We start from the raw sequence: 14,665 nt of genomic DNA, 5'->3' as shown, positions 1-14,665 counted from the left end.
CCTCTTCCCCATGCTTGCGTCCTCTGCGACGACTCTTATCTCAGTCACACTTCGGATTTCCATATGTAGGAAAAATATGGACTCCCAGTCCCTCGAGTTATCTCCACCTGATCCAGAACCTGTGAGCCAGAACCGGAACGCTAAATGTCGCCACCGCTTTCCTGCCATAAGAAATTCGAGGTACCAACTTCCGCTTCCGTTTGGCTGCGGCTGGAAGGTTGAACACTCTGTGTCCTGAGGGGTCACAGTGCTGGCAGGTAAATCAGGGCGTTGGTGGAGACCTCTGAATTAGGAACGAGAGCTGGAATCTTGTGGGAAATGCTACACGGGAGAGACTAGGTGGAGAAGGATGAGGAAGAGGCAGTTTAAGGGGGAGGAGATGGAGGAGCTAGCGGGCGGAGAGAGCTCTGAGGGCCAGCCAGGACCTGGGTGGGGAGCGGAGAGGGGAGGACGCTTCGGGAGTCGCACGCCGAGTCCAGAGCTTTCCCGCCTCTGCTCCCGCAGCCTCTGCCCGTGCTCTTTGGGTTTACCCTGAAATCGAATAAAGTCAGACGGGCTCCTCAGCCGAAATATCTAAAGTAGAAGTAAGTGTATGTAACGTAGGTAAGTTTTTTTTCCTGTTATGTATGTTTACGTTACAAAGTTAAAATGAAAAGGGCGAAATCTCATCCATTGCACTTACCTTCGACCAGGGAGTGGACCTAAAAGTGGTAACACTTAGCTTGTTTTTCACTTTTTTCTTTAGCTCTCTACCACGGAGGTACCTCCCTAGACCTTTTTATTTTTGAAACAGTTTCGCTAAGTTGCCCAGGCTGACCTTGAACTTGACGATCTTCCTGCCTCATCCTGAGTAGCTGAGATCACAGGGTGTGGCACCAGCTCTCATATTCTTTAATAGTTGCGGTTTTTTTTTTAACATAAGGGAAATTTGGGAAATATACTTGAAAGTCTTTAGTAAACTTCTTAGAGCGTACCAGCACTTTTCTGGTGCTAGTGCTTGCCCCCCTTAGTTGAGACTCATCTCCACCAAACTTACAGATTCACTTCAGACAGGCAGATAGCTTTAAAATTTTTCATGACTACTTATTCTTTGTGGAACTACTTTCCTTGCTGTTCTTATTTGAGCTGCTGCAAAAGTGAAACAGTCATGTTGACTCTTCAGCACATTATAAGCCACTATTTCTAATTTTATTTTTTATTGTCAAGTGTACACCACAGGAGTGTATAAGACAAAAGTACCTTTTGAACAATTATAATTAAGCAAATATTCGTGTAACCACTTTTTAGGTTAGGAAATAAAGCACTGCTAGTAATTTAGAACGAACGTTCTCAAGAGAGGGGTCTGCCCCTCAAAGGGGTGAACGTTGGCTGAGGGTGGGAGGGCATTACAATGACTTGTGTCCCTCCAAAGGACAACAGTACATAAACAGATACACAGTATATCTTTGGTGTTAGAATTTCATTGGGAAGCGGGGACATGGTTAGGAAACAAACCCATCTAAAATGGCTCTTTAGAGACACAATTAAAAATTGACTGAGAGCAGTGCCATGGAAGCCCCCTTACTCCTGTGATTCCCTCTTCTCCACCCAGAGGTAGACCCTGTCCTGACTTGTGACAAGCATTCACTGGTTTTACTTTCATTTTTCCACCTATGATGAATTCCTAGAAAGTGAATTGTTAAGCATTTCAATTTATATAAATGGGATTAATGTGTATTTTTTTCTGACTCGTCCCTTGCTCATTATATTTGTGAGATTTGTTCATACTTCTGAATGTGATTTTTTGCAGTATAATATTCTGTAGTGTGGCTCTCCTGTAGCCTTTTCCGTTGGATTGCATTACTTGCAGTTTAGAGCTAGCAAACAGTTTGGCTGCAAAGACTTTAAAAATGGGCAGGATATGGGGCTCAGTGGTAGAGTATGTACTTGTGTGAGGCCCTAGGCTTAATCCCCAACACACACACACACACACACACACACACACACACACACACACACAAAACTCAGAACTTTCTGAAACATATCCCTTATTATATATATGCAAGAGTTTCTCTTAAGTAGTGTTGTGCAGAAACAGATGTGATGGTGCCGGTAATCCAAGCACTCAGGAGACTGAGGCAGAAGGGTTGCCGAAAGTTCTAGACCAGCCTGGGCTACATAGTGGGTTTAAGACCAGCCTGAACTACACAGTGAGACCCTGCCTCAAAAGAAAAAAAGTAGTGCTGTTCAATAGAAATACAATACAAGCCACAACATAATATTAAATTCTCTAATGGGCTTATTTAAAAAGTAAAAAACAGATAAAACTAACTTTTTAATAGTATATTTTATCTAACCCAGTATATTCAAAATTTACCAAGATGTAATCAGTATGGTTATTAATGAAATATTTTAATTTTATACTGTTCAAAAGTGACATACTTTACAGAATATCTGTATGCTGTTTTCATAAATACAAATGCTTGATCTGCATTGATATTTCATAATATTTCCAGTTGAGAAAGTAGATATATATACCGAAATTGTGCTAAACACACATTATTTCCTAATAACAGATTTGAGACTGGTTTTGAATTTTAAATGAATTAAAGTAAAATAATACCCAGTCCTCCACTTGCTCTTGCCATGTGTGAGTGGCCATAGCTGGGACAGTGCCAATATCGCCACCTGCCTGGGAAGCACAAGTCCTGAGTTTGATTCCTGGTGCCAAAAAAAAAGGTGCCCAGGAGTGGGGTTGCTGACCTTGGGTCCGCAGATGGCCAGTATTTCTAGGTCCTCTCTGTGTTTGAGAATGAGTGTGGTCAGTAGCATTCACACCACTAGGTGTGAAGTAGAATCTGTTTCCCAATTCTCACAATCTCACAAGGTGGATTTTATCCTCATTATATGAAGAAACAAGTTTAGAGAGGTTAAGTGATTTGCCTAGGATTTTATAGCAACTAGTGTGCAAAATAGGAAAATTCCAAAGGTGTAAAAATGATCAAGATGTGATATGTATATGTACTAATTTCCTGAGATGAATGTAATTATTGTGTATTGCAAACATTACTCATGAAAAAAGGAAAAAAAGAATTCAAAACTCTTCCTTCAAGTGATTGAGATACCATTGATTTGTGGCTATTCTGAAATAGAAATAATTTTTTAAAAGAAAATAAAAGGTCTGTAGAAATAGTGTTCTTCAACTTTTTATCCTTTATATTTAGGAAATTCCTATAAAAGGATTTTTTTCTGAACTAATGTAATAACAGAAAACGCTAATTTTTTTTGTATAGGAGAAATGTGAATATGTGTACTTTCATGTTTTATTTCAAAGATTTATATTCTAAATTACTAAAAATCTTGAGATAATAGTTTAACTTTATTTATTTATTTTTTTGGTACCGGGGATTGAACTCAGGTCCTTGCACTTTTGAGGCAGGCGCCCAAACCACTGAACTAAATCCCCGGCCCAATAGTTTAACTTTAAAATACCCTTCATACCTTGGTTATAGTTCATCATTTTTTTTTCTTTTTCCAAGACAGGATTTTGCTGTGCAGTTCAGGCTGGCCTTGAACTCACTGTGTAGCCCAGGCTGGCCCCAAATTCATGGCAATCCTCCTACCTCATCCTCCAGGGTGCTGGGGTTATAGGCATGTGCCACCGTGCCTGGCATTGTCTTTTATTTTCAGAAACAAATTTTATGAAAATTTTTATTTTGTACACTCAAATACATTGATATGTAGTTAGGACTAATATTCTAGAATTGATATTTGTCAAAATAATAGTTTGTCTTGTAATTTCTATAAACTCTTTTTTTGTGTGGTACTGGGGATTGACCCCAGAGCTTTTGCACTGAGCTACCTCTCAGATCCTTATTTTATTTTGCTTTAGTTTTTATTTTGAGACAGTCCTGTTGCTAAATTGCCCAGGCTGGGCTTGAATTTGCAGTCCTCCGGCCTCAGGCTCCTACTGTGCTGGGATTATAGGTTTGTACCACCATAACTGGTTCTATAAACATGTTTTAAATGAAACTGTGTGTGTGTGTGTGTGTGTGTGTGTGTGTGTGTGTGTGTCTCCTGGGACTTGAACTCAGTACCTTGCATTTGCCAGGCAGGCATGGTGCCACTGAGCTACATCCCCAGCCCCTGAAGTGTTTTAAAACATAATTTTTTGAAAACATGTTAGGAAGAATGTAAAGCATCACCATTCTAAATAAATGCTCCTAACAGCCTTTTTAAAAATAATGTATTGAATCTCAAAAGTCATTCTGAAATATGAAGCCATAATTCTTCCCTTTATTTTAAAAATATTTAGTTTAGGTTTACTTATGTATTTAATTATGAGATGAGGTCTGACTCTGCCTAGTTTGGCTTTGAACTCTTTGCCTAAGCAAGATCCTCCCGCCTCAGCCTTCTGACTAGCTAGGACTACAGGCACATGCCTCTATGCCTCACTTTTCTTTATATTATAGTAGATTAAATGTTTTATTCAAAATTATGAGTGTTGTAGGTTTTTCTTTTTTGGTACTGGGGATCAAACTCGGGTCCTTACGCTTGCACAGCAGGCAGCAAAACCACTGAGCTAAATCCCCGGCCCAAAGTGTTGTAGTTTTAACTTGTGTTTGGTATTGATGTTTATTCTCTCTTAAATACAAAAATCATCAACATAATGTTTTGTAAGTTTTAATGTTTATAAATATTCTTGGTTAAGGACCAGGAATTTAGCTCAGTGGTGCAATGCCTGCCTTCCAAGTGCAAGGTCCTGAGTTTGATCCCCGGTACAAATAATAATAATAAAAAAAATTTAAAATGGGCCGGGGAGTTAGCTCAATGGCACCGTGCCTGCGTCACAAGCACAAGGTCCCAAGTTCGATCCCCGGTACAAAAAAAAAGAAAAGAATATCAAGTTCAATCCCCGGTACCATAAATAAATAAATAAGTGAAATTAAGATAAATTATTTTAAAATATTGTTGGTTAATTTGTCAGAATCACAGTGTCCAATTTTTTTTTCCTCATATTTTGGAATGATTGTTTAATGGAAGAAGCAATTCACATAATGTGCCTTTAGTATACACTATCTAATAATTACCCCTGTCTTCTAAAATGCTACATAAGGAATCCTGTGTTATTATTGGGCTTATAGTTATAAATGCAAACATGACATTGTAATTATTTGGTTTGGTTTTTTTGTTTTTGTGGTTTGGTTTTTATTTTTGGAGAGCATTCATTGTAGAATTGCTACTGCTGAAGTTTATTTTTGTTACCTAAAAAATAACAGTAGTAAAACAAATCTTTATATAACCACTGAGGACATATTTTATTTAAGGAAGCAAACTTACTGATGAAAACGGGGTCCTGAACTCTCAGTCAGTTCAGGGTTAGTAAACTGTAGCCTGTGGGCTAAACCCAGCCTACTGCCTATTTTTGTAAGGCCCTTGAGCTAAGAATGGTTTTTACAGAGGAAAATTTACAATCATTTTGCTAATAAGGAATGCTGACTTTGAGCTCCAGGTAAACATAATGCTATCCCCAAATAAGGGAACTTTTTTTTACATGACATCTATGTTACAAAAAATTATACTGTTGCTATTTATTATGCTTTTATTTTATCAATAAAATAGTTGGAAATTTATATATTCAATTTTTACCTCTTGCTCACAAAGTTTAAAAGACAGTTCATTAGCTGGGGTTGGTGGCACACGCATGTAATCCCAGCACTCAGGAGCCTGAGGCAGGAGGATTGCTGCAAGTTCAAGGCCAGCCTGGGCTGCATAGTGAGGCCCTGTCTCAAAAAATCAAAACAAAACAAAAACAAAAAAGAGCTCATGAGATTGTCTTCTTTAAAAGCAGTAGTGCATTTAAGAATAATTTGAAGAAAGCAGGTAACAAAGCAGTAGGTACAGGGGCCGGGGATTTAGCTCAGTGGTTCCGCTGCCTGTCTTGCAAGCGCAAGGTCCCGAGTTTGATGCCCAGTACCAAAAAGCAAAACAAAAAACCCAACCAAACAAAGCAGTAGATACAACACTTTTGTGTGTGCTTACACAATAGGACTAAACAGAGGCAGACAGTGTTGCTTCAAAGTTAGGAACAGGGCTTCTGAAACCATACTGCAGGTTTAAGTCCCAGGGATACCATTTCCTACTTTTGTTAACTTCTGGAAGTTACTTCTTAAGCGTCTCATTGTCTTCATCTGTGAAGTGGGGTGTTTTTATTGGCCATGTTTGCAGTACATAGTGATTACCTTTATCGTGGGGAGTTGGTACATTAATATAACGCATCTAATAGGATATTTAAATGTACACTCAGCTGTTCTGGAAGGGATGAAGTTGGTACTTGAAAAGCACGGTGCGCCAGTATACAGGGCTCTGAGTAAGTGCTGCTGCCTTTGTAATGAAGCAAAGCACCACAGGGCCGAGATTTAGCTCATTGGTTCTGCCTCCTGCCTCACAAGCAAAAGGTCCTGAGTTCGATCCCTGATACCAAAAAAAAGCACCACATAGGAGGTAGCTGTTGCCGAGCCGCAGGATTACTGTTTATTATTTTTAATATGTTATGTGTATTTTCTAATTGACCATACATTGTGTACTAAGATATTTTTATAAAATTTATATTTTTGTAAAATATCTTAACTCTGAATTTTTAACTATGTTTTTTAAAAACATTAAGTATTTCATTTAAGACATAGCAACAACAAAAAGACACACAGTGAATTTGGCTTTCAGGTATCTGCAGTGGATGTGTTTCTCCTTATGTTGTTCTTTCCTGTAGACATGGCCCCAGGGCATGGGCATGGACAGGAACATGGTCACAGCAAGATGGAGTTACCTGATTATAGACAGTGGAGGATCGAGGGGACCCCGTTAGAAACTGTCCAGAAGAAGCTGGCTGCACAAGGACTCAGGGATCCGTGGGGCCGGTAAGATGAGCTGAGTGGTTGGTGTAGGTAGGATTTATTATACCTGTGGATTCCGTGGTGGTTTTTTTTGTACCAGGGATCAAACTCAGGACCTTGCACTTTCAATGCAGGCAGCAGCACCGCTGAGCTAAACCCCCAGCCCTGGGTTCTGTGTTTTTGTTTTTGATTTTTTTGTTTTGCAGTACTGGATATTGAATCTACGGCCTTCCTGGTGAGCTAAATCCCTAACTTTTTTTTTTTTTTTTTAAATTTTGAGACAGCATCCCACTAAGTCACTAAGTTTCCGAGGCTGGGCTTAAACTTGCAGTCCTCCTGCCTCAGCCTCCTAGAATGCTGGGATTACAAGCGTGCACCACCACGCCCGGCCCTTTACTCTTTTTTTTTTTGGTACCAGGGATCGAACTCAGGTCCTTGTACTTGCGCAGCAGGCGGCAAAACCACTGAGCTAAATCCCTGGCCCCCGGCCCTTTGCTCTCTTAATGTTGTGTGATCTTCAGCAGTCCACGTCATGTAACCTGTAGCTCCTGGCTGCCTTTGTTCTACTTTTGTCTCTAAAATTTTTGCCTTTTCTAAAATGTTTGCAGTCGGAATCACAGAATGTAGTCTTTTCTGTGGTCTGTGTGACTGGGTGCTTGTGTCTGGCTCCTTTTCACTGCCGCCTGTTGTACCAGGCTGTTGGCCACTGATAGATGGTGGCCCTTTGGGCTTTTCTGGCTTTGGCTGTTACAGTGGAGTGTTAGAACCATCCGAGGTCTGTGCACTCTCCTTTCTTTTAGGGAAGCACCTAAAAGTAGGGCTTCTGGACTATATAATAAACGTATGATTATTTTTTGTAAAAAACTGCAAGACCCAAAGTTTTCCAGCCTGACTGCATTTTCCAGTCCCACCAGCAACATGGTAATTTCTGTTGCTTAATGTCCTCATCTATACTCCAGAAAAATAAAAACTAAAAATACAAATGTTATATACTGACTGTATCCCATAACCTTGCTCAATTCACGTTGCAGCTCTAGGTCTTTATAGATTCCCTAGAATTTTTTTCACAGATAATTGTTTTATCTACAAAGTATTACTACTTTCTTTCCAATTTGTAATTTTTTTTTTTTTTTTTTTTTTTTTTTGCAGCAGGATCTGACTGTGTCATTCAGGCTGGCCTTGAACTCACTGTGGAGCCCAGGCTGGCCTGAACCCTCAGCAGTCCTCCTGCCTCAGCCTCTGAGTGCTGGGATTACAGGTGTTCATCACCATGCCCAGCAGTTTGTAACCTTATTTTTCTTGCATTTATCCCACAAGTTAACACTGCTGTACGATGTTAAGTTAAATGGTGAAAGCAGACATCCTTGCCTTGTTCCTCGCTGGGGAAAGGCATCCAGCCTGACACCACTATATAAGTGTGTGTGTTTTAGGATTTGTGTAAATGACATTCATCAAGATGAAGAATTTCCCTTCTATTCCTAGGTTAATGAGAGTTTTCTTGATTTGGTTTTGTTTTATATTTTGTTGGGACAGTCTTGATGTGTTGCCCAGGATGGCCCTGAACAATTGGGCTTAAGTGATCTCCTTCCTCTGCCTCCTGGCTATCTGGACTACAAGTGCATGCCACATTCCCCAGCTCTTCTTTTCTGTTATTAATGATTGTTGAATTTTGTTACATGCTTTTTCTGCATCTACTGAAATGCTCACAAAGTTTTTCTTTTTCTGTTCATATGTTGATTTTCAAACATTAAACCAATCTTACATTCCTGGGGTGAGCCCTACTTGATATGATGCATCATCTTTTTTATTGCTGGATTCAATATTCTAAATTTGTTTTGTTTTGTTTTTGTTTTTTTGGTACCAGGGATCGAACTCGGGACCTTGTGCTTACGAGGCAGGTGGCAGAACCACTGGGCTAAATCACCGGCCCTATAAATTCTTTAAAGAATATTTGTATCTGTGTTCACAAGGGATATTACTCTGACATTTTCTTTAACACCTTTGGTCTTGGCATCTAAATTAGATTTGATACTTTTTGATGTCAGATTTTTGGAGTTAAACGGGTTTTGTTCTTTATAGCATTTTTTTCTGACACCATTATCTGTGGGAGGAGACTTTTTTCCCTTCTGCTCTGTAACTTTCTGTTTGCTTCTCTGTTGAGGGCGCTTAGAATTATTAGCAGAGCAGGAGATCAGTCTTCTGAAGGAAAGCTGTGATGCTCTCCTAGCAACAATGGTGACAAACGTTGGGCTGCCCAGTGCCAGGATAGGTGAGGTTCTAACCTTGGGAAACAACAGGGAAGTGGTTGAGCTGAAGAGGACGCAGACCCAGCAGCGTGAGGCTGAGTCTGAGCTCCGCAGAGGAGAGCACAGGTGAATCCCAGCCTCCACTGCTGCTCCTCCTGTGACAGGGGCACAGCGAGGCACTGGCTCCTGTGGATGCAGTGACTGAGAAGCGTGGTGTCATCAATTTTAAAAATGTGCTCTGTGTGAAACCTGGTCACATATTCTTAATTATCCTATGCCACAGATTCTTACGTGCTACTTGGATGATCTTATGTGATGTTATGTTCAAGTCTTATTAGAAAGATGAAAGTTCAATTGACTGAAAGAATGTACCCGTTATCTGCGATTGTAAGTTTTTCCTTTTTTTCCTTCTAGCAATGAAGCTTGGAGATACATGGGTGGCTTCACACACAATGTTTCCTTTGTCGGTGCATTCCTGAAAGGGTTCAAGTGGGGATTTGCGGCGTTCGTGGTGGCTGTTGGGGCCGAATATTACCTCGAGTCCCTGAATAAGGAGAAGAAACATCACTGAGGAGGGTCCTGGAAGCCTCAGTGACTTCTTCGCTTGTAAGAGTAAGCTTTCTCCGCTGGAGCCTACTCATCTGTGTGTGTCCCCTAAAGAATGCTGGTTAAGATTTAATAAAGAAGGAGCTGGGGATTCAGCTCAGTGGTTCCACCGCCTGCCTTGAAAGTGCAAGGTCCCAAGTTCGATCCCTGGTACCAAAAAAAAAAAAGAGTTAATAAAGAAAACACATGCCAGTCTGTGTTGAAGTTCTTTAAGTAAAAAAGCAACTCTCAGGACATATCTGATGTCTGGAAGGCTTAGGCAGGTGCCAGACACATGAGGGGCTCCATCAGCATCATGGACCCAACTGGTGATGGCTGCATCCCAGCCAGCACTGGGCAGGGTGGCCCTGTGCACAGCTCTGAGGGACCTGGGTTCCACTCCAGAACACTTCTGTCAGGTTTTGGTGCACACGTCCACAGATCATGTTCACTTCTCCTACCGTCTTTTCTAGTCTTACCTTAGTCCTCATTGTACCCATAATGTGAAAACAGTATTTTTTTCCTTCTTTATTTCTTTTGTTTGTTTGTTTGTTTGGTGTTTTGAGGCAGGGTCTCGCTGTGTAGTTCAGGCTAGTCTTGAACTCACTGCATAGTCCAGGCTGGCCTCAAACTTGCAGTGATCCTCCTGCCTCAGCCTCCCAAGTGTTGGAGTTTTACACCCAGCTCTTTATTTCTAACAATAAGCAAGATATATTCTCCTCCATATCATTGACTTTTAATTTTTTTTTTTTGGTACCGGGGATCGAACTCAGGTCCTTGCACTTGTGCAGCAGGCAGCAAAACCACTGAGCTAAATCCCTGGCCCTACTTCTAAATTTTTAATTAAATCTATAAGTTAAGATTTAAAGGCCGGGTGTGGTGGTGCAGGCCTTTGATCCCAGCACTCAGGAGGCAGAGGCAGGAGGATCACCGAGAGTTCGAGGCCAGCCTGGGCTACATAGTCAGTTCGGGGTCAGCCTGAACTACACAGTGAGACCCTGTCTCCAAAACCAAAAAAGGGGGGGTGGCTGGGGTTGTAGGTCAGTAGCTGGTGTCCCTGCCTGCGTTGAAAGCTCAAGGTCCTGAGTTCAATCCCAGTACCAAAACAAAAAAAGATTTAAAACCATGTTGAGGAGGGGTAATTTGCTAAATCACCTAAATTCTAGGTTGATTTTTTTCTTGTAAATTCTTTGTTTATAAATATTAAGTCAGTGAGACAGGAATTTCTAATAAGCTGATGATAATAAATAGAATGTGGTCGAATGGAATCCTTTAGAAGACTTATTGCAAAGAAGATAGGAAGGAGTTTAAAAGGAACAAAGCATTGGAACCAATGGAAATAATGTGATAAAATTAACTGATATTGATAGTTATATTAAATGTAAATTTCTCAACAAAGACTTGTAATAAAGAGACACATTTTGTAATACTAGAGGGATTCATTCAGTACAGTTATGATTGAAATTATACAAGATATGGACTCAGACCCAAGGAAATTAGACTAATAACATCTGAAAATTCCACAAATATATGGAAATTGGGTTACGCATTTGTAAATATCCCTTGCTCAAAAAAAGTCGGCCAGTGGACTGGGGATTTAGCTCAGTAGCCCCATGCCTGCCTCGGAACCACAAGGTTGTGAGTTCAATTCCGGGAGCGGGGGTGTCAGCCAGATGTGGTGGTGCATGCTTGTACTCCCAGCACTTGGGAGGCTGAGGCAGGAGGATCACTGATCTCAAGGCCAGCCTGGGCTTCATACTGAGTTCCAAGCCAGCCTGAACTACATAGCAAGACCCTATCTCAACAAACCAAAACAGGGCCGGGGATTTAGCTCAGTGGTCCCACCTTCTGCCTCGCAAGCACAAGGTCCCAAGTTCAATCCCTGGCCAAAAAAAAAACAAAAAAAGCTAGGGAAAGTCAAAAATATTTTTAGCTAAATAAAGATGAAAGCACAAAATCCAAAATTTGAGAGCTGCAGCTAAGATTGACCTCTCATCACATTTAGGAGGCAAAGAAAGACACAAACTAGCCTCACTGTTGAGAAAAGAGGGATAGCACAGAGATCCTGGATGTGTTGACGTGAAGATGTTTTACAGCAGCTGCCGACTCGTGTGAAGTTCTAGAGGTGGACAGTGTCCTTGGGACACACTGCTGGGCCTGGTGCCGCTTTGTGGCAGAGCACTTGCCTAGCGTATTCGAGGCCTCGGTTTGACCCCGGTGCCACCAAAACAGGACTGGGAAAACCTGCCAAGAACATCACCTACCTTAAAATTTTAACTTCTGGTTAATCGTAGACTCACTGACTGGGTCGGGCAGGGTGAGGAGTGCTGTGCTTGATACATAAGTGGAAGATGACATCACCTTCACCCTACCCCTGCTGAACCACACGACGGGTGCGGTCGAATCGCCTTAGAGCTCTCCTGAGAGCTGCTTTGTAGTTGTGCGTGAAATAAGTGCAGAAACTTTAACAATCTTTTTTGTTAGTACTGGGAGTTGAACTAAGTGCTGAGCTACTTCCCCCGTCCTTTTTTTTTTACATTTTATTTTGAGGCCAAGTCTCACTCAGCCCTAGGGTGACCTTAAAATTGCAATCCTCCTGCCTCAGCCTCCCAGATAGTTGGGATTACAGGCAGGTAGGTGCTACCATGGCCTGGCTGGGAACTTTGCTGTTGCACATAACGAAACATTCAAACCATCTTCTTGGAAGTAATACATTTGGGGGACTTACGGGAATGAAGTGGCTTAGAAAATGTATACAAAGACAAGAGAAGAAGACATTGTCCTTACAGAAAGTTAATGGTAGGGGGAAAAAGGGTGAAGGATGTCGGATGATGGAGGTGGCAGGACGTGTGTATGGTCGCCACTGCTACTTCAGCCCAGGGCGGCCCTTCCTGATCTCAGGAAGGGAGAGGCTTTGTTCGGGATTAAAGAATGTGCAGCCGGTCTGCACATTAATGTGTATTTGCTGGGCTGCAGACAGGGAGGACATTGGCCGGACTGCTTGATCAGAGGTCGGACAGGAATGTCCTGTGGAGAGAAACTGATTGCCCCTCCGCCTTTCTTTTCCATTATTCATTATAATTATTGTTTTTCTTTTTTAAAACGTGGAATCAGAATGGACTCATGTTCTAACGCAGAGGTCACCAGATGAGGGGTGTGGCAGCTCGGGAGTGTGCAGGACCATCCCTAGGGCAGGAAAGTTGCTGGTTTAGCGGGCAGATTCCCGTGGGGTTTCTCTTCCAAGGTGGAGCCTCAGAGGTTACCAGGAGGTACAGTCAGGACAGCAGGGCACTGCGAGGGGAAGCCAAGGAAGGACTTTGGCCCTGTGCTCAGGCTGTACTTTGTGTGCGCTCTGGAATTCATCATCTGGTTGGACCAGATCAGCCTTGTGAAGTAGATAAGGGGCCTACAGGAACTGCTGACTGAAGCTAAAGGCAGGAAGCGAAAACAAGCACATGGGAAAGAGAGAGCAGAGGCATAGCTCTGTCTGGGACAGACAGCCCTTTCGAAAAGCAGACAGGTGTGGGCCTGGGCTGTCCGAGGTGTCGATCTCAGCCAGTGAGAATGCTCATGCTTCATCCGTGCTGTACCTTTGGTCTCAGTACTTCTGTGCTGTTTACGTAACATACATATGTGATAATGCTAACGTAAAATGTAAGTCACAGGTTGGGATTTACTGTAATTTTTACTCACAATATCCCATTGTCATCAAAACTAGCATTCCTGGCATTCAAGGAACTCGCAGATCTTTAGTGTTTTATAAATGAGTAGTTTATAAATGTGCAACCTTAGTAGTTTAGCAACAAAAATTGAGTTATTCAATGTTGGCCTCACGCAGTTGGCAATGTGGATTTCAGAAGCTGATGTGCTGCTGGGCATGGTGGCACATGCCTATAATCCCCAGGACAAAGGAGGCTGAGGCAGGAGGATCACTGTGAGTTCAAGGACAGCCCGGGCTACAAAGTGAGTTCAAGACCAGTGTGAACTATGTAGTGAGATACTGTCTCAAAAATAAACAAACAAAAAGAAGCTGATGTGCTCCTCGGGGCCTCAGAGCCCCAGGACTTCAGAGCACCATGATTCGTGAGGAATCCCTCCCTGAGTCCTCCACCACTTCAGCATCAGTTTGGGTGGGAACAGGTAACTTTTTGCTTTTGTTTTTGTTTTGTTTAGGACCAGAAAATCAGTGTCAGAAAATCAGAGACTGGAGCCTCCTGTGGAAATTGAATTCACTTGCCTCAGAGTCTGTAAGAAAGGACCTACTGCAAAGAGATTTTATTTTAAATTTATATGTCATATATAAAATTTATTATATATTTCATTTACATGTAGTATGTATTATGAATATACATATAATTCAAAATGCTATTGTTTAATATCAGACTGAATTACTTTTGGTTTTGTTTTTTTTTTTGGTACTAGGGATCAAACTTGAGACCTTGCACTTGAAAGGCAAGCGCAGGAACCACTGAGCTAAATCCCTGGCCCCTACTTTTGATTTTTAAAAATTTGTTTTGTTTTTTTGTTTTTTGAGACACAGTCTCGCAATGGAATACAGGCTGCCCTTGAACTCGCTATGTAGCCCAGGCTGGCCTGTTCTCCTGCCTCAGCCTCCCAAGTGCTGGGATTACAGGCTTGTGCCACCACACTGGCATTGAATTTCCTTTGTTACATGTAAACAGTGTAAAATGTGGCTTTAGCAGTTAAAAAAATAAAGACAAAATCTCCATGTCTCAGTTCTGCATAGTTTTCTGTCTAATCTCACGTGCAACAGAATGAAGCAACCTTTTCGAAATATCCCACAAATTACTAAACTAACTGGGAAGAATGTTGGTTGTTGCTGAAGACTTTTGTTTCTGGGACTGCACATCACAAAATAAGATCATGAATATTTAAGATGTAAACCAGCTGTTTGTGGTGGCACACACCTGTGATCCCAGCACCCAGGAGGCTGAGGCAGGA

General features: G+C 41.6%; 1 protein-coding gene across 4 annotated transcripts; it reads left to right on the top strand.

Annotated features, from left to right (window-relative positions):
- The first annotated feature begins 66 nt into the window (after positions 1 to 66).
- Ndufb3 (NADH:ubiquinone oxidoreductase subunit B3) lies at positions 67 to 14,439 on the top strand. Of its 4 annotated transcripts, XM_021249754.2 has the most exons (5): positions 70 to 257; positions 505 to 603; positions 6,749 to 6,896; positions 9,533 to 9,730; positions 13,877 to 14,439. In XM_021249754.2, the coding sequence occupies exons 3-4, from the start codon at positions 6,751 to 6,753 to the stop codon at positions 9,687 to 9,689; spliced, it is 303 nt and encodes a 100-aa protein (XP_021105413.1). In that variant the 5' UTR covers positions 70 to 257; positions 505 to 603; positions 6,749 to 6,750; the 3' UTR covers positions 9,690 to 9,730; positions 13,877 to 14,439. The 4 variants fall into 4 exon arrangements, with proteins under 4 accessions (XP_004871696.1, XP_021105413.1, XP_004871695.1 ...); XM_004871638.4 differs by lacking the exon at positions 13,877 to 14,439 and having other exon boundaries at positions 505 to 584; positions 9,533 to 9,916; XM_004871637.4 differs by lacking the exon at positions 13,877 to 14,439 and having other exon boundaries at positions 9,533 to 9,916.
- The last annotated feature ends 226 nt before the right edge of the window (positions 14,440 to 14,665 follow it).

This window comes from Heterocephalus glaber, unplaced genomic scaffold (assembly GCF_053883595.1).
Source record: "Heterocephalus glaber isolate CG9 unplaced genomic scaffold, H.glaber_assembly_v1.0 deba00001743, whole genome shotgun sequence".
Taxonomy (NCBI): Eukaryota; Metazoa; Chordata; class Mammalia; order Rodentia; family Bathyergidae; genus Heterocephalus; species Heterocephalus glaber.
The sequence above is the reverse complement of the archived record's forward strand: the minus strand, read 5'-3'. Positions and strand labels throughout refer to the sequence as shown.

Coding starts and splice junctions, on each gene's coding strand:
- Ndufb3 (XM_021249754.2), top strand. CDS start 6,751: ATGGCCCCAGGGCATGGGCATGGACAGGAACATGGTCACAGCAAGATG. Junction 6,897..9,532: donor CTCAGGGATCCGTGGGGCCG/GTAAGATGAGCT, acceptor TTTTCCTTCTAG/CAATGAAGCTTGGAGATACA.